General features: G+C 41.9%; 1 protein-coding gene and 1 long non-coding RNA gene across 2 annotated transcripts in view; one reads left to right on the forward strand and one right to left on the reverse strand.

Annotated features, from left to right (window-relative positions):
* Positions 1 to 1191, forward strand: part of LOC123977412 — a 6788-nt gene extending 5597 nt beyond the window's left edge. Inside the window, exons 3-4 of the long non-coding RNA XR_006826662.1 lie at positions 600 to 753; positions 855 to 1191. This is a non-coding gene — a long non-coding RNA (uncharacterized LOC123977412). The remainder of the gene's footprint in view (positions 1 to 599; positions 754 to 854) is intronic.
* The window catches only part of xkr6b (XK, Kell blood group complex subunit-related family, member 6b), a 60278-nt gene continuing 42212 nt past the window's right edge, over positions 31 to 18096 (reverse strand). The window contains exons 2-3 of the mRNA XM_046060059.1: positions 4695 to 4891; positions 31 to 3967 (exon numbers count right to left, since the gene is read on the reverse strand). Coding sequence (XP_045916015.1) covers positions 2997 to 3967; positions 4695 to 4891 — 1168 coding nt within the window. The 3' untranslated portion in view covers positions 31 to 2996. The remainder of the gene's footprint in view (positions 3968 to 4694; positions 4892 to 18096) is intronic.

The raw sequence follows: 18096 nt of genomic DNA on the forward strand, positions 1-18096 counted from the left end.
AACCCCCCCCCCCCCCCCCCCCCAATAATACGAATGAGTAATCATTACCAAGAAAACAAAATATGCAAACTGTAATTTAGTGGTACAGTCCCAGCCGAGGAGTGGTCTAGGATGCAATATGTTCAGGAAAAAATGGAGACCCTTGAGGACATGCCTGGGAATGAGAACTGCATTGAGACACCCCTGAGTCAGCTGGTTAAGTGGTCTTGTTTGTTGGTCCTGAGGAACCCCTGTATTGGCTGTTTTGCTTAGTGTTTTTTTAAAAGTTTAACAATACTTATAATTCATTATTCATTCATTGACTAACTATTAACATGGCTGTTCATTCACTACAACAGAGAGGAACTACTCTGGCTACTATGGTAAACAATGAACAAGTTGGTTGTTTGCATACTCGTGTATTTCTATACATATGGTGTGTTGGATGTTTGCTCCACCCTAGCTGACCAAACAGTTCTCAATTACTCAGGGCTGAACATCGCTTTTAAGCTGAAGGGTGGCAGACCCTGGATGTTGAAGCTCTTGGTTATGGCAGTGTACCTCATTGCATGTTCTCATGTCAGGATCTCCAGTTGTTCAGCCTCAACCCCTTTGTTCAGTTACCAGAGAGTGTGAGAGTGTTTCACTGGAGGGTACCAAGGCCCAGCACCGCAGAGATGGGGTAAGAGGGCGGAGCAGCAACCAAGGGTGGAGCCGAACATTTGGTGAGACAACAGAACTGTGGGAAAGGGCTGAGGAGACACACACACAAGCGTGCGTACACACCACCATGTGAGCATACTTATATCCTATAATGCATACTGTAGGTTGTACAGTACATGCTGAGAGGTAAACATCTCATCTTTCTCACACAGGCATACAAGGAATCATCCACCATACTCCAGTCAGGCCCTTTAGCACATCTGTCCTCATGTTCTTTTCCAACCCTGGCAAAAACCCCCTCCCACCTTTGGCCTGGACTTACATGGCATCTGCCTTTTACAGTACGATGTTAGCAGGCACGTGTGCCCACAGCTAAGCAGAAAGCCAGCAAGCCAGCAGAAAGGAATCTCTGTTTTGTGTAGGGCTCTTGGCCATCGCTTGTTGGGTGCATTTGTAATAATGCCTCATACTAAAGTCATGCCAAACTCTGCTATGTAAAAAAAACACACATTATATATTCAGATGAATCATTTGAGTAAATAGATAAAATTGGAGTATGAAATGCATTCATTGTTCTCATAAATTGTTCAGTAGCCCTCACTGAAAATTTTAGTCAAGCTCCTTTGACATAGAAGGCATGTTTTTTTAAAATTTTCTTTTCCTTTTATCATGAGTGAATACAGCTGTCTATATATGTAGTGGAGAGCTCCCGCATGTTCAGCTGGGAGATGTATTTCAGTGTATAATTGCTGGACAGCAGGCCTATAGATGGCACACATTTTGCGAGGGCTCATTCTACTGGTTCAAGGGGGCAGATAAGTTGGAAAGACAGTACTGTAAGGTGCGATTTGGCTTTGTTTCAACTACGCTAGCAGGTGCCAGAACAGTTGCCCTGTACACCCATGTAAGAGTATAACCTCTTTGAGGGCACACTGATGTTGAGGAGTATACCTTTCAACACTGCACTGCACAACATTTTTTGTTATGTAAAAAAGTGTGTGTTCTGGCAAAATATAGTTATGTCAATGACTATAAATGTGGACACAAATACGCACTGAAGTATAATAGCATAGAAATATCTTCTCAGATTTGTCATATTTTTTTCTTATCACAAGTCTTTGCACCCAATACGCATATATTAATCAACCTAAAACATTTTTGTTGATAAGAAAACAAAATAGGAAGGTTGGCTAAGGGAGTACTTTCCAGGATTCAGAAGGGAATGGTGGAGGACTCCTTGAAGGCTGTCTTTGCACAAAACGTGCATGTTAACACACATTTGTACCCTTCTACCTTTCGCTAAACACCTACATTCTTAAAAAAATGTCTTTGGAATGTTTTTTGCTATGATTTCTACCCACCAATTTAGAAAATGTTGTGCTCATTTCAACTCCATTCTACATTCCTTCCATTGTGTTTTTTTCACTCCTAGTGCTTGTCTTAATATTTTGTGCTGTCACAACTACAGGCAGAAATGACCAAGTAAGGCGTGCTGTTACAGCTTGCCTCCATTGGAGGGCAGTCTGCATCGTAAAAATTTAATATGTGGGTGGAACTGATTGAAGGTCAGTGTGCTTCTTTTTTCTTCCATACATGATGCGATTACGATTTAGGATTTTGAACAAAAATAGTACAGCCAGGATACACTTGAGCCACGTAAGCTTACAGAGGGAAAATCCGTTTTGAATTGCTTCTCCTTGACACATCTTTGATTGTGTCCTTCTGTAATAGTATGATGATAGAAATTTCAGTGCTTTTTAATTTACGGGCTAAGGAGTTGGTAAACATTATCATACATTTCAATATTTTACATAAAGAATGGCAGTAAATGTAGGGATGTGCAAAGACCTACCCCCTCTGAGACTCTCCTCCATCATTCCCATCAGGCTTTGCACCAGTCCCATGTCACAGGGACATACAATATGCCCTTCACAAGTATTCACAGGTTGAATCACCAATACAGTATAATGCATTAAACACATTTCATAATGAAACATTCATATGTTATCTACACACTCATACAGAACCCTGCTCTATCAATGTAGAGGGATTCATATGAGACTTCTGTATGTATCATATAAGATATTGTAGGTTCATAATTTTCTCTCTGCACCGTATGTTTTTTCCAAAAATAAATCATGACTGTGTGTTTAGACTGTCTTGACAGATTTTCGGTTGACAAAACACACATTTCCTGCAGAAAAATGTAACGATCATAGAGGAGAGAAGAGAAGAGAGTTGAGTCAGATGGAAAGAGATAATATCTGGAGAGGAGGAAGAGCAGAATGAAAAAAAAGGAAACACGTGTGCATTGTTGTGTGTAAGAGGAGGTGACAGAGCTGTGGGTGATGCGTTCAGAGGGAGGATTCGTACTGCAGGAGTTCATAAAGAAGCGGACCATCCCTATACCTGATGCCCACCGCATTAGGGCTAATGTACTGCAGCACATTTATGGTCCTGCGCAGGCGCCGATCCACAAAGTGTGCATCCCAGGCTGGGTAGCGTTTTCTGGGCATGTCTATCTTGATGAGAGGACCCTCAGGCCGGATGGGCCTGCCAGCTGCATCCACAGGCTCTGTGGATCTCACCTGGAAAACCGGAAGGCAGGTGTCTGTGGCTGTTTCATCTGACTCCTCATGTTCCCCTGCCAGACCCCGTGTGGGGGTGGCCTGAGAGCCACGTGGGCCTGGAGTGGGTGCCATGGGCTCAGCCTCTGGGGGTAATGGAAGGCCCCACAGCAGCTCAGCACAGCAAGAGCTGGCTAGCACCCTCAGCCGGGGGCCCATGGGGTGTAGAACCCCGTAATAGAGAACCATACAGGCCACACCTGAGGCAAAGCACAGGAAGACGCCACAGAGGGCAAAAGAGGCATAGGCGTCAGTGGTGGCTGGGTCGCGATAAGCATACCAAAGGGAGCTGAGGATGGCATTCTCTAACAGTACTACTGTGTAATAGGCCACCATTCTGTACCGTGTCCGGCCCTCACGAACATTGAACCAACAGAAGACATAGACCACACCCACCACCATATTGAACAGTACCTCCTCCCACTTGGACATGCAGAAGTCGGTGCCGCCATGGATGACCCAGAAAGCCATGGCACACCAGTGGAGCACCACAAAAATGCCAAAGTAGATGTGGAAAACGGAGGCAAATAGGGCAAGGGAGAGCACCCGTGAGGAGATGGTAAAAAGGCGCCAAAACAGATGCACCAGGGCACCTCGGTAGCTCATGCTCTTCTTGTCGTCACGTGAATCACGCAGGAGTTTGTGGTAAGAAGCTAGCACCCAGGCCAGGGACAGGAGGGAGGACATGGCAGAAACACCTGGGAATAAAGACAGAGAGAGTAAGAGTAAGAGCAGAGAAAGACTCAGAATGGTAAGAATGAGAGAAACGGACAAATGCTTATAAATGGTTAAATTCTAAACCCAAAGAATTATGGTTTTATCTTGACTTGGCTGCCATTCCACTTACTGTGTACAGTATGTTTTATTTCAGCCAAAGCAATCCATCACATTTTGAAAGGCATATTATTACCAAGATCAGGTCATTCAGTCAACACATTTAGAGCACCAATTCAGTTTCCTTAAGACTTGTATAATACTAGTGGCAGCAGATATGTCAGAGCAGTAACCTGCTGCATTAGCCAGGATTAGCTGCAGCATGGTGCCTCTCAGCAAATGTATTGATGGCATTTCTATAGACACCCAGTCAGGGAAGGGTATCACTTGCTATGATTGAATTGCCTTCCTTGGGGAGCTGTATTGCATGAGGAAACTGGAATAGTAAAAGAGGTTTCAATAACAAGAGTGATCCATGTTGGAAATTGGATGCAACAGTGGAGAATATTGCACGCTGTAAATACAGTGAAATGGGAACTTCAAAGAAAAATGGATTGTCGAGTATAAAATACAGAAGCATCTGGGAATTATGCGATAACCACAGAGTGACAGTATAATGCAAAAAAGACAGATGACAGATAACAAAACACTAGAGTCTAACGAAATTAGACTCAAGTGTTGCTCTTATAGAGCCTTTAGGGAACCCCTTACACTGCAGCCACTCAGCCTTGTTGCTCTGGATCATGATGCAGAGCTGCAGCACCAGCTGAGGGGCGCTTTCTAAGAAGGTCTCTAGCAGTCGCAGCATGTTGACATCGGCATACTCGTACATCATAGCCCAGTAAAAACGACGCTGGTTCTCCTTCTGCCGGTGACTTTGGATACCAAGGTACATGGTGCGGATGTACCTGCAGAGAGAGAAGGGATGGACTTTTAGACTATCCACTCATTCTGGTATATATATAGATAGATAGTTAGATATCTCTATATATCTATATATAGAGAGAGAGACAGATATATATATCTGGTATAATAATAAATATTCCTCTGTTGATTGAAAAAAAGGCTCAAGAACACTCAATGACACCAATATTACATCTTTGCTACCCAAAGAAATGCATATATTGAGTGTTCTGCACATCTGCACGTGGTTGAGTTTTGACAACACTAGAGGGCATACTTAGCTACACGTTTTAGTACACAGTAAAATATATCAATCTGCATTCCTGAGGAGTTTATCAGTGGGTTCTGCATTAGTTAAAGGCACTTTTCAGCTGTTTACCGATGAATAATGTTGACTTTAATAAAATGAAAACTTAAGGGATTTGACAAAAACGTGTAGATTTTGATTGCCACATGCATTTTGTGAAAACAAACATCAACTAGAGGACACTCAAGAAGTCTCTCATAATCACAACATCTGCTTCTTTAGGCACCATGTAACTACTTGCATATCTTAGCAGCTTTATTCCACAGCATAACTGCCTTGTGTAAAGCAGCAATGAGAGAATTGTCAGTGGTGTGGCCAAATTAAAAAATTTGGTCTTTGTCCTCTGAAGGTGTTGATATTGAATTAGTCATAGGACACATATAGTAAGCAAGGCAATAATCATTCTCTTAAGATTGTCAACTGCTGGACTGGCTATTTTTATGACTGATGGGGTTTCATAATGGTGAAGTGACTCTGGTGAAGCCAGGGAGACGGTAGGTAATGCAGCTGAGATCTGGCAGTTAATTGAATCAAGCTCATGTTGCAATCAAAGCTGTATTACTGATTTTTTTTTCAAAGGACAAGACTCCGAGAGTCATCGTGTGCTGCTGAGCAAATATGTAATATGCCCAGGGCTGTGATATAGCTAATTAAGATCATAATCTTCTTTGGGTATGGATTTTGAAATGGAGCACTGCAGTTGGAGCCGCCAATTAACATGCGCAGAAGAAGAGGAGTAAACAATGATGAGCAAAACATTTTGCAGATCAAAGCTTTGGACAGCAACATCACACCACATGCTTGAAAATCCACTGTAAAAAGCATCAATCGATCCAACAAAAGAAAATCAAGAATACAAAAAGAAGGAAAATGGCATTCTGGTGTGCTTTTATCCTCTGTTATCTATAAACAACTTTAGCTCTTCAAACATGGAAACCCAAGTCAGGCTGTAGAGAAAACAATCACTGAAACCAGTATGACAGTTACAGTGGTTTATAGTTCCTAACAGTGACTTCAGCCTGTGCATACTGGGCGGTAGCTGCAGGGACGAACTGCCTGAGCTTGCAGAGTGGCCAAATAAATCCAGCACTTGATGTGAAGGCAGTCAACCGAGGACAATAGCGTAGCAAGGACAGAAATAGACTAGACAGTAGCACTCCCCAAAACAAATTGAGAGGCCATGGATCTAAATTCAGTTCCTAAAAGTGAGACACAAATTCACTGCAGCAAAACAAACAAAACCCTGAAATGCTTATGAGTGGTTTTCAACATAATTAGCTTCTGCATTAGCTACTGGGGAAGAGATTACTGCTTAATTTGAAATGAGGCTGAGAACAGCGCACTGTAAAGAATGCATCATCTAGTAGGGTCTGATTGCTTTTGGTTATTGTTATAAGATTTTAGCATTAACCAGTTAATTTTCTCCATACACACAATACAACTCTAAACAGCCCTCTAGACCTTCAGTTAATCTGATAATGAGAACATAAAATCCATCTGGTACATGTGGAAGGCCAACTGTTTCTCACTTTTTGTTTACTTGTGCTCAACAAAATAATTAATGATCTCGACATACGCTTTGTCTTCCTGGGATCACAAAATATTTGTCTTACAACCATGAGACATAATTTTGATGTGACACATTTGCTCTGATCTTGGTAAAATTGATTTGAGGCTTTTATTTTGACTGAATTAGTATTTGCAGTATTATGTATTATATGCTGAGAACAACACAAAAAAATTTTTTCTTGTGATCACTTCATAAATATTTAATGGCCAAAAAATAAGCATGCTGTGGTGGGAGATCACAAAAAAATAAATGTCTTTTTTTTCTGCCCACAACAAACGTCACATTTCTTTTTTTGACAAAGTTGGCAACCTCTACATGGTCCAGTCTGCCAGTCAATTAGCTAACCTGAAAAGACAGCCAGAGTTGGGAAAGAAACTATACAAATGAATCAAAGGAACAAGAGCCTCGGCACACAAAAACTGTAGCTACAATATTAGTGTTCAGACATGAGAAACCAGCTGTGGAATTACATTTTAACAGCTGTGTTACATTATCTCCTAGAGACATGAAAAAAAAGCTCATATGAAGATGTGGCTGACAAATATGTAATGAATCATTATAACCAGCAGTCAGGTGTTTTGTCATACAATGCAGAGTACACATTGTATACAGTTATTTACTAAAATATAATATCTTCTGTTGCTAACACTGTTATGGCATCTTCTACCCACTGATTCAAGGCTGGTAATGCATGGAGTTAACAAAAATAGACATTTGAGGTTTGACTGGACAAGGAAATAAAGGACCACAGGGATGGTGGTTTTTCTTGGGACAGTGGACGGCGGGGGGGGGCAAAAGATTTTTGGGGATGAATAGCTCTGGGCAGTAAGAGTCACCATTATATCAAGAGGTAAAGGCTGGCATTCAGTGACATTTTCAGTTTGACTGGTAAATGTCAGATTGAACAACTCAACCCATCTCTTCACTAATGACATGCCACAGAGACCTACACAGGCCCTTTGTCTCCATCCCCCAATTTCCATTAGTCTGTATGTTCCACTGATACGTCTCGCTGATCTGTAGTACCTCCGTCAGAGATAGCAGTCTCAGTCTGGTTGCGGCTCGGAAGGCTGCAATTGTCGATGCATCTTGATGCATTGTTTTTTTCTGTGCAGGGGTTGCTGGGCGTTAGTTTGTGCATTGGAGTCCGAGGGAGGCATTTCCTGGTTGGCTTGGGGGGGACTAGTTTGTGTCCCTGGTTTGCCTCGTTGGCCTCAGATCCGTGCTCCCCTGTTTCTCTCTCTCGGCCAGTTGTCGGACTCCTCTGGAGACAGGTATAAAATTAGTTATCCGGATGTACAGGGTGTGTGCGGGGCGGAGCTATGCTCTGGGTTTGTTCTGGGCATGTGCCTGGTGTTCTCGGACCTTGATGGGTGGGTGGGTTGGCAGTGACATGCAGCTGGGCTACTTGATTTTGCCTCGTTGCTGGTTTGGCTGTTGTTGCAATGCGGCCGGAGGTCATGCTGTGCATGGGGGATGTTGGGCTGACGCTGGTCGCCCCCGCCATTCCGCCCATTCCGCGACGGTGGGGTGCCGGTGTAACACCAAAATGTGTGACCTATCAGATTCTGTGACTACACCCAAATGACGATGTTTTCCTAACTATAACCAAGTACTTTTGGTGCCTAAACCCAACAAAACTGCAACCGCTTCACATCGTCAACAAAGCCTCTGGCACTTAACTTCCCATTTGGGTCACAGAATCTGATAGGTCACACATTTTGGTGTCACACCTGTCGCGGGGTGGCACTGGCCTCTGTTGTGTGCGCGTCGCAGTTGGTCCGGGTGCCGCTCTTCTGCGGATTCCGCCTTTTGCTTTCCGACGGCATTGCGTTGTGAATTGGCATTTGGATGGCCGGTGTCTTTGGCGTTTGTTGGTCGGGTCGGGGTCTTCTGCGTCGAATTCTCTCCCACCCCTATTGGCTACTGGGGGTCTTGCCTGCCTGTCGCTGGAGTCGGAGCGCCGCGGTTGTGGTATCCCACTCTCACTATGAACTACATTCTGTAACAGGCTTATGCACACAAACATATACACACACATACACATACAGACACACTCACCCACATGCACTCAGACACATACAGTGTCACATATAGACACACACACAAACAAAGGTTCTTCCTGGTAGAATTATTCTTCATTTTTTACTTATTTAAAGGGGCTATATGTAAGTGTTTGATTTTAATAAATCAAATTTTCATTTCCTTATTGTCAATGGGCTCAAAACTCACTTAGAAATGAAGCACACGCCTGTTTTCTCTGTTGCTTGCATAAGCCACTATACTGCTTTAATGTGAGGTCTCGTTGGATTCAGCCCTGTGCGCGCTCCCGAGCCTCTCTTGTACTACAGCGACAACACGGCAGCTAACGACATGCAGTCCACTAACACCATAAAACAACCGGCTCACAGCAAAACACAGACTCCACGTAAGGATACAAAACAACAATAAAGGTTTATCTGCTGAAGCCCATCAGACCAAACATTGTCTTAATCAATAAATGTGTAATGAATTGAGCATTAGTAAAGCTGGAGAAACACAGCGAAAGTCACGTTAGCTCTCCGGCTAACGCCGAGCAGTTGTTAATGTTATCCGGTGCAAAGTTGAATCGCTTTCCACATTACTTCATCAACTAACGCGACCCATTTTACTTTCCTGTTTACCACTGGTATTATGTCAAAGTGTCAAAGGCTGCAAGAAATGATGTGATGGTAAAAAGCAAACAAAGAACGATTTGTTTACTATCCTATAGTGATGCAGCCAGGAGCAGCCAGCTAACGTTACATTAGCTCGGACCTGCCACTATTGGTTTCGTAACATTCAATTTAGATTTTATTGCCCTTTACCGATACTCAGAGAACTGAAGAAGTCCTTTGGATGAGGGACGAAACGTCTTCCAGTATCTTCAACCAAGTCCAGTTGCCCTTGATTTTAACCTTCGTTGGATAACTATGACCTGGATGACTGAGAATCTTCATAGACACCGATACTCAGGTACACAGCTTCCCCACCTCTCAGTCGCTGTAACTAACGTGACCCACATAATATACAACACAGAGGAAGAGCCATCCACTAACACTAGTTACAGTAAAGTTACTTACTGCGGTCTAACTGTTATAAAGTGTGACACAATCTCGTTATAATATTCAGTCCAGCTCACTAACCATTTCATTATCATCCAATACTTTTATCTGTGCTGACAATGCTGAGCCTCCGGTGAAAGATACACAGATAGTAAAGATAGTTACTGAAAGCAGCAGGCGAGCTAACGATGTAGCACATCAGCTAAATGCAGTCACTGTACCATTATCATGTAACGAGCATGGATTAGTTCAACATCAAGCTGATAAAAACATTACTGTAACGTTGCAGTGGGAGTTTACCTGAGTTTCCAGTATGTTGTGTGAAGCAGTCTCCCTGCCTGTCTATAGCCGCTGTCACTCTGCCTTTTTTCGGGAGTACTGTGCCAATATGCCGGTGTCTTGCTGCGCTGAATGAAAGGTACGGCGCCATTGTTGATCTGCCTCTGAGACGGGTACGTTGAAGTAACAGAGCCTGAACATGTCTGTGTGAAAAGCCACAGCCTGTGTGCTGGTGTTTCTCGGTTTTTCGTTTATTTCAGCTTTCATGGTGGTGCTGTGTTGTTTATTTATGTTGCCTGATTTTTTCTCGTTTTCATTTCTCTCTCAATTGTCTTCATGCCAGCTGTTTATTGCAGCTGTTCGGCTGGTTGTCTCTTTGTTTTTGTTTGTTTGTTGTTGTTTTTTGTTTTTTTGTTTTTCTTTGCCCCAAGCCCCCCTCCCTGTTCTCTTGCAGGTTTTGTTGCTTTCTGCAATTGGTGTTTCCTTCTGCTATTTCCTGTTGTCCCCACCCCCCATCCCCGTTCTCCTTCAGGTGTTGCCCTCTCTCTGTGCTGTCTGTTTATGTGGTGTTTTTATTCCCCATCCCCATGTCTGTCCCCTGTCTGGCCCGGTGACAAATAAATTTGAATAAATAACAGCACTTGTTAAAGTAAAATCTGTCTGGCACAATATGGTATCCAGCTCCTCATACTCATACCAGGCTGCCGGGCAGGACAGGTTAAAAAAAAAAAAAACAGAGAGACAACAGTCTTCATGGCCTCCATAGCTGTCTTGCTTTGTAAAACCAAGACTCTACAGCCCTGCTAGTGGCTCTGTGAGGCTGTACAGGGTAGCATGCTGAGATGCCCGCAATGCCAAAGCTAACTTGTTGATGTTAAGAAGGTGTGTTGTTTGCATGCCATCTTTTCCTTAACATGTTGCTGATGGGAATGGAATCTTTTTGCAGGTATTTGGTCATAAATCAAAGTACTGGACAAATTAATCTTTTGACCTAATGGTGGTGCTTGATAAAAAGTTGTGGAGATACAGTATTTACGTCAAAGCCACCAAAGTGAGTGTTATGGTGGAGCTGCTAAAGTAAAAGTCACGGAATCAACAAAGTCATTAGGATACATTGTCTGGGAACCATGAGTTTGTGTTCAAAATTATTCACTAATGTATCTAGTAGCTTTTGAGATATTTCACAGGATATGTGAAAACTTTAACCTGATGGTGGCAATTGATGAAAAGTCAGACAACCACCAAAGTCAATAGGATTTATTCTCTGGGCAAAAGTGATATCTGTTCCAAATTCCATCCATCCAAGAGTAGTCGAGACATTTCACTAAAAAACAAAATTGTGGCAATGATTTATTTTACACGCCCATCATTGCTGAATAATTTACGAGTCAGATGTTTCCTGGTAAAGAACTAAGTAATTTGTCACTGATTATAGGTGAAAAGAGATGTGTACATTTGGAGTTAATTAACTGGAATTCATTGCTAGTGTAACCTATATAGTCTTTTTATCATGTGAAAAATAGAAATTTGTCAACAGGCAAGTAGGACAGGCATTGTCTTCAACAATAAATGTGTAATGAATTGATATTTGACTTACTTTTGAGAAGGACTTTCCCATTTCTCTACATATTAGTACGAAATTACATCCTTTTTTCTAGAGGAAACTTACTAGAGCTTTATTTTTTTTTACTCAAAATGTACTCAAAATTTCATGGCAATCAGTTGTTGAGATGTTTTAGTCTGCACCAAATTGGTAGACCAACCCACAGACAAGCATGCCCTTGCTAGAGCCACCCCGGAAAAAAACGGAATCCTCATGGGTGATATAACAAAGTATGGATATTTGGTTTGTTATTTCCTGACCACTGGCTTATTGTCAGCAGTTGCGCTCACTTGTATTTTGTTTAGCATCAATACTATTGCCCATCGTTCCTTTTAAAGTGATAAACTTCTGTGCAATAATTCATACTTCAGCTCTCATATGCACTAAAAGCTAAATGATGGTTCTCATTGTACACATCCACCCCTTTCCTCTCTGATAATACACATTGTTAGTTCATATTCCCTTGGTTTCAGCAAAAAAAAAAAACTTTTTCAGTTGAACACTGGGTTTCACGGCTGTCAGAAAAATCGGAACTCACTCCATCACATCTCCAACACACACACACACACACACAGTGTATGCCTTCGCAAGAATCTCACACACATCCCGCAATTGTGATGCACACTGTTAACACTCCCACTGTGCCTTTTTCAGATGTAGTAACACAAATGGCTCTCTAAAAATAAGCAAACACAACTCACACACACACATGCGTGCACGAGCACACTTGTCAGCGCCGTAGGTAATAGAGGATTTCCTTTCTATTCCAGACACATTTGTCAGATGGGTCTCTCTCTCTGTCTTCCTCCCCTCGCCTCCCGCCCTCACTCCACTTAGGCTGTGGTCCACTCCTTGATGCTTCACCCCCACTTCTCTTTTAGCTCCATAGCTCCTCTACAGGGCTCCTCATGAATTATTTGTGGGGCGATCATAGCGATCGCTCATGGCTCGTTAAGCAGCGTACGCATGGCCTAACAGCTCTACGCTGTGCCGGGGTCATGTTCCAAGCTCAGCCGTCTGCCACTGCTGTCGAGACACAGCAACCATTAGCCCCCCCCACACACACAATCTCCAACACAACATCAAGACTGTACTGAACCTGACCAGATACAGATATGAAACTGGAATTACAAGGTTTACATGTGTGGACATTTTGAGATCTGAGCATAAGCTGCATTGAGGGGACAGGTGGAATAACGGACAAGTTGTCCACATGGTGTTGTTCCCCCCTCTCCTCCAGAGTCATCAGCCGATGAGTCATCCAACCACCCTTACACTAATCCCTTGAGTGGGTGGTTAGAAGGATCAAACACACACACCTAGCCAGGTTTAACAGCATCTGTTTCTGAAGTCATGCTCATAGGAAGGTTCAGCAGCTCAGACAGCATTCATATCTTGTCATAAGCTGATTCATAAGAAGATCACAAGTACTATTACAGCAGCATGTAACAGAGCTTATGCATCGTCTGTTAACAGGTGGAATCTGGCAGAACACTAAGCATGGGGGACATATCATATGCAAGCCCTGAGGGTTTATGAAAAAGTGCGTAAGGTGGAGGAAATGCCAGCTGCAATGAGTCACACCCTGAGTCACTCCGAGGGGCCGCACATCGACTCTCAATGATGTTTAACCCTCCTTTATCAGGGAGATTTAAATTCTCCCTCTCTTGCTCGGCATCTTCACTCTGTGCCTTTTCTCTCTTTTCATAACTCTCCCGAGAAGCCCAACTCGTTTCCAAAACAGAATTTAATTTCCGTGTGTGGAAATTTTTCTTCCTTTTTTCAATGAAGATTTTCTTTTTGAGGAAAGTGGTGGAAGGTGTTTGTGTGTGGAGGGGAGTGGGGTAGCATAGCAGCAGGTACTGCCTATTCATGGCCATTCTGTGTATCTTCCTGTACTGTTTGGCTCTGTCCCCATCCTTTTTGGTGCTCAGTTGCCCAATTAGATAATATCAGCAAATCTGTCCATCATGAAGGCAATTTTGGAAAACATCCCATGCCTCTTTCTATTGTTTTAAAATAACCACCATTTGAAGAAACATTATTGCTGACACGAAAGCACACACTCGCTGCACAACAGGAGTAACAATTACTGCGAGGACTGAACCCTTGAACGAGTTGCAAACAATTTTAAGATGCAAACATATTTTGACAAAGCAATTAAATATGAAATCTTACTACAAACTCAACTTACCTGCACATTAATTTAAATTTATCTGTAAATACGGTAATATTTAATTGTTTAGGTCATTTAGCAAAAAGCCAAACATTTAATGTTTCTAGCTTCTTGAATTTAAGGATATGCAGCTTTTCCTTGTTTTACATTGTAGTAAATATAATATTTTGGGGTTTTAAGTGATTTGATGACATCATCTTAGGCTTTTTATGGTTTTTCATAGACCAAATGATCATTTTCAAAAATGATTTTAATCAGATTAATCGACTATGAAAATAATTGTAAGTTGCGGCACTGCATATTGATCTGGATGCTGTGGTCAAAAGCTTTCCCCTATAACTCTCTAGGATAATAGTGTATAACTGTTATTGTAAAGTGTAGAAAAGTGATATGATAAAAGTATGTGCTGTTATCACTATTTGAAGACATGTTGGACAAACTTCCTTCTTTTTTTTTTCAAGCACACCACCACCACCATGACTCTTGGTCTAATCGCTTTCCACTCCAAGTTTAAGGTCTGCTACTTTTAGTATTATTTACCAGTATTATGAAGTAGCAATTATGCTCACTTAGTACAGAAAACACACACAATACTGTCATCTTTTATGCTCCTATGCAACCTTTATTAAGTGTATGTGTGAAGCAAAAAATTCTGTTGTAAGGCACAGATTTTACTGTCTCCTGGAGTTACCTACTAGGATGGCAGCAGTGGGAAACACAGATAGCTGTCTATGTCTATGAATGGCTAGTAGCATTTCTAGTATTTTGAAGGAGAAAGTCATCTTTTCACAGTCAGCAGTACAGATCAGTTTTAGAAAAACTGGCAGGGAGTCCGTCTCTTGCTCAAGGACACTTTAGAAGGCCGTCTCACTAATCTGCCATCCTTTTGCCCTTTACAGTGAATAAAAGTATCACAGCTCCGGCGGGAGCTTAACAGTGATGTCAGTGTTTTGTTATTCATCATCTCTTCAACTCAGCATCTTAACTTCAATTGAATAGGAATAGGAAATGAAAATATAACATAGGTGTTAACGTTTAAACGTATGTCAAGACTGGGGATTTTTGCACTTTCTAAAAACACTTTGTGGCTCAATGGGCTTCCCCTTTAACAGTGTACCACTGATCCTACATCAGACATGTTTTTATCCTCCTTATGGCGGGTGAATAGACCTGGATGAAAGGCTGGCTGAGTTGAGATCTGAATCCCACAAGCGAGTCAGATACACTCACATACAAACACACAACAACCTGTGACCAGTGCCTTTGTACGATTCCTACACCGAGAGCTGTTGGAATGTTAAATGGAGACCAGGTTGACATGATGCGAGCTGAAAGCGATGGGGTGCGGCAAGGCGAGATGAGAGATGCTGTGTCAATTCTGCTCCACCCTGTCAGTTCTTGGAGTGCGCACTGGTTAACCATCCCTGACGTCTTGACTAAATATTATCACTGGAATTATAACACTACATACATAAACATCATCTCATTTGGAAAGGGGATTTATGATGGAGAATTTCTTCAAAGGTCACTAATGCCAGTGAGAATCTTAACATATGAGCTTACTGTAGTTTGGTGCTTCATTTATAAACTGACGTAAGCTTGTTGGCATTGAGCTAATTTTAACAGCTCAGTTAACCTTGTGCTCATCTGCATAAATCATTTTTACAACCATAGTGACTAATTAACTTTTTATCATGATAGAAACATAGAATCTATAATGTTATTATGAGTCTGCCTGTAACCAGTTCTTTTACTGTAGTAGCAGAGCAAAAAAGTTAGCTATTCATAAGCACCTTCATTGCCATTTAGCCCTGCAGCTAACATCAGACATTTTGGGAAATATGCTTGTTCATTTTCTTGCCAAAAGTTATAAGAACATTGATACCACTTTAATTTGTTCTTCATTTGTTTAAATATGAAACTACAGCCTGGAGACTGTTAGCTTAGCATTAAGGCTGGATGCAGGGGAAAATCACTAGCCTGGCACCATACAAATGTAAAATGTAAAACTGCCTACCAGCACATCTAAAGTTAAAGGTTATATAGGCAACATAACGTTCTACATGAGTTTATGTACTGGACAACTTCTTGGCCTCGAGTACTCACTTGCTGAAATTTCCGCATTCACTGTGATGACAAGACACCAGGCATCCTGCTAAGAAATAGTCCAATCTTTATGTTAAGCTAAGCTAATGGTCCTGGCTGTAGATCTTCACATCTAACTCTCGGCAAGAAAGTGAATAAGCGTATTTCCCAAAATATCCAACTACTCCCTTCAGTGTATGATTCAGATGTTGAAGAAAACTGATTCACATTTCATGTGGCAGTGTCAAACAGCATTCTTCTCGCTTTCTTTATCTATGCACAAAGCGCAAACACTGACCCCTAGCGTGTATTGTAGCTCTCCTCTCCTTTGCTCTACTCTCTCCTTCCTCTCTGCTCTCTCAGTCATTTGTCACCATTAGCAGAGGTCCTCAGGTATCCCAACTCATTGCACTGTGATCACTTGACATTGTGCCACCACTAAGAAAAGTGCAAAGCAGAGAGAAGAGAAGAGGGTAAAAATGTAAATGAGAGGCAAGGATATGACATGATAGTGGATGAGGGAGGAGGAGAAGAAAGGGGATGAATAGATAAGATAAAAGTGAGAAAAGAGGAAGACGAGTGGACGATGTAAGAGCAAGAGGGGAGACGAGTCAGGTGATCATGGCCTCTGTGACTTTAGATGGATGGCAGAGATTCAGACTGATCTGAGATAATTTGGGGCCGTTCTTCAATAATGGACTAAAGCATGCTATGGATAAGGAGATGCAGATTCTGTATCAGTGCCAAAGAGGAGAAATGTTGCCATGCCTTTCAGATACAGAACGCTGTCACTAGAGCTGGGCAACAGCTATCAACAACAATGGGGCTGCACTATCCAATATCCAGATGGGTAATCAAATGAAAAGCAGGCTTAATTAAATGATTGATTTGATTCAACAGTCAAAATTAAAACTACATAATGCAGCTCTGGCCAACATTTTCAAGTAAGATTACACAGACTGAAAGGATACACCAAACCTGCTGTCACATGTAGCCTGAACTCTAAGCTTGTAACATTTCCCTAAATTCTTAACATTCAAAACATTCTTCTCCCCAAAACAGCAATGTTAAGCATTGGTTCCATCCAACAGCAGTGTTCAAGTAGTAGTCATGTAGATACTGACGTCACTTATCAACCTCTGTTGTTCACCTGGTTTTGCTGAATCTTTAGGGCTGAAAATAAAGATTATTTTGATTCATGTGCTGAATATTGTTTTTTCAGTTTCCTAAAGCCCAGGGTGATGTCTTCAAATGGCTTGTTTTCTCTGACCCAAATATAGTGAGTTTCTGTCACATACAACATAGTAAAACAGCAAATCCTCTCATCCGAGAAGATGGAACTAGAGAATCTTTAGCATTTTGCTTAAATACTTATTTAACTGATTATCAGAATAGTTTCAGATTAAAACATTAACATAAAATGGTAATATTTCTCCATGTAAAATGAAAAATTTAAGATTTTGAAGCTGTTCAATACCCTGCTTCTCACCCGCTGTATGCTAGGGTAGGCTCCACTCGCCACATTCATTCCTTCTGATTTTAGCTTTTCTTGAGGACATGGTTGGCAATAGCTTTTTGATTTGTTCTTTGTTTTTTAAAGGTTAAAGTGTCAGTTGCAGTGATATTTCTGAATTACCTACTCAAACACATGCCACATTACAGCTGGTTTCACACTTCATTTTATCAAATGTACTGCAGAATTCCTACCCGGTGCATGCACACTGCTATAGGACTTCTTCAGCTGCTGAGAAGAAATTTACAGAATGAGCTTAAAAATTAATATAGGAGGTTTTTACAGTAACAGCAATCTGTTTCTCTGTGGCCTTCTGCAACCTTAAAATGCTTTCTTTGGAGAGAAATACCCTGGCAGCCTGAAGTGAAATCCTCTTTCGCTCTCCCTTTCCTGCATATGTCCATCACTCACCGTCTCCCCACCCCTCCTGTACGGTTTTTGTGGCTGCTATTCAACTAGAGTAAGGGACAGATTATGTACAGATTAAGAAGAAAAGGCTTGACCCACTTGCTTTTCAAAGCGCACCAAACTATAAAGGGCCGTGTGGAGGCTGACTTCCATTCAGTGTCAGCACTTCTGTTGTGCTGTGCGAGA

This window comes from Micropterus dolomieu, linkage group LG10 (assembly GCF_021292245.1).
Source record: "Micropterus dolomieu isolate WLL.071019.BEF.003 ecotype Adirondacks linkage group LG10, ASM2129224v1, whole genome shotgun sequence".
NCBI classification, from domain to species: domain Eukaryota; kingdom Metazoa; phylum Chordata; class Actinopteri; order Centrarchiformes; family Centrarchidae; genus Micropterus; species Micropterus dolomieu.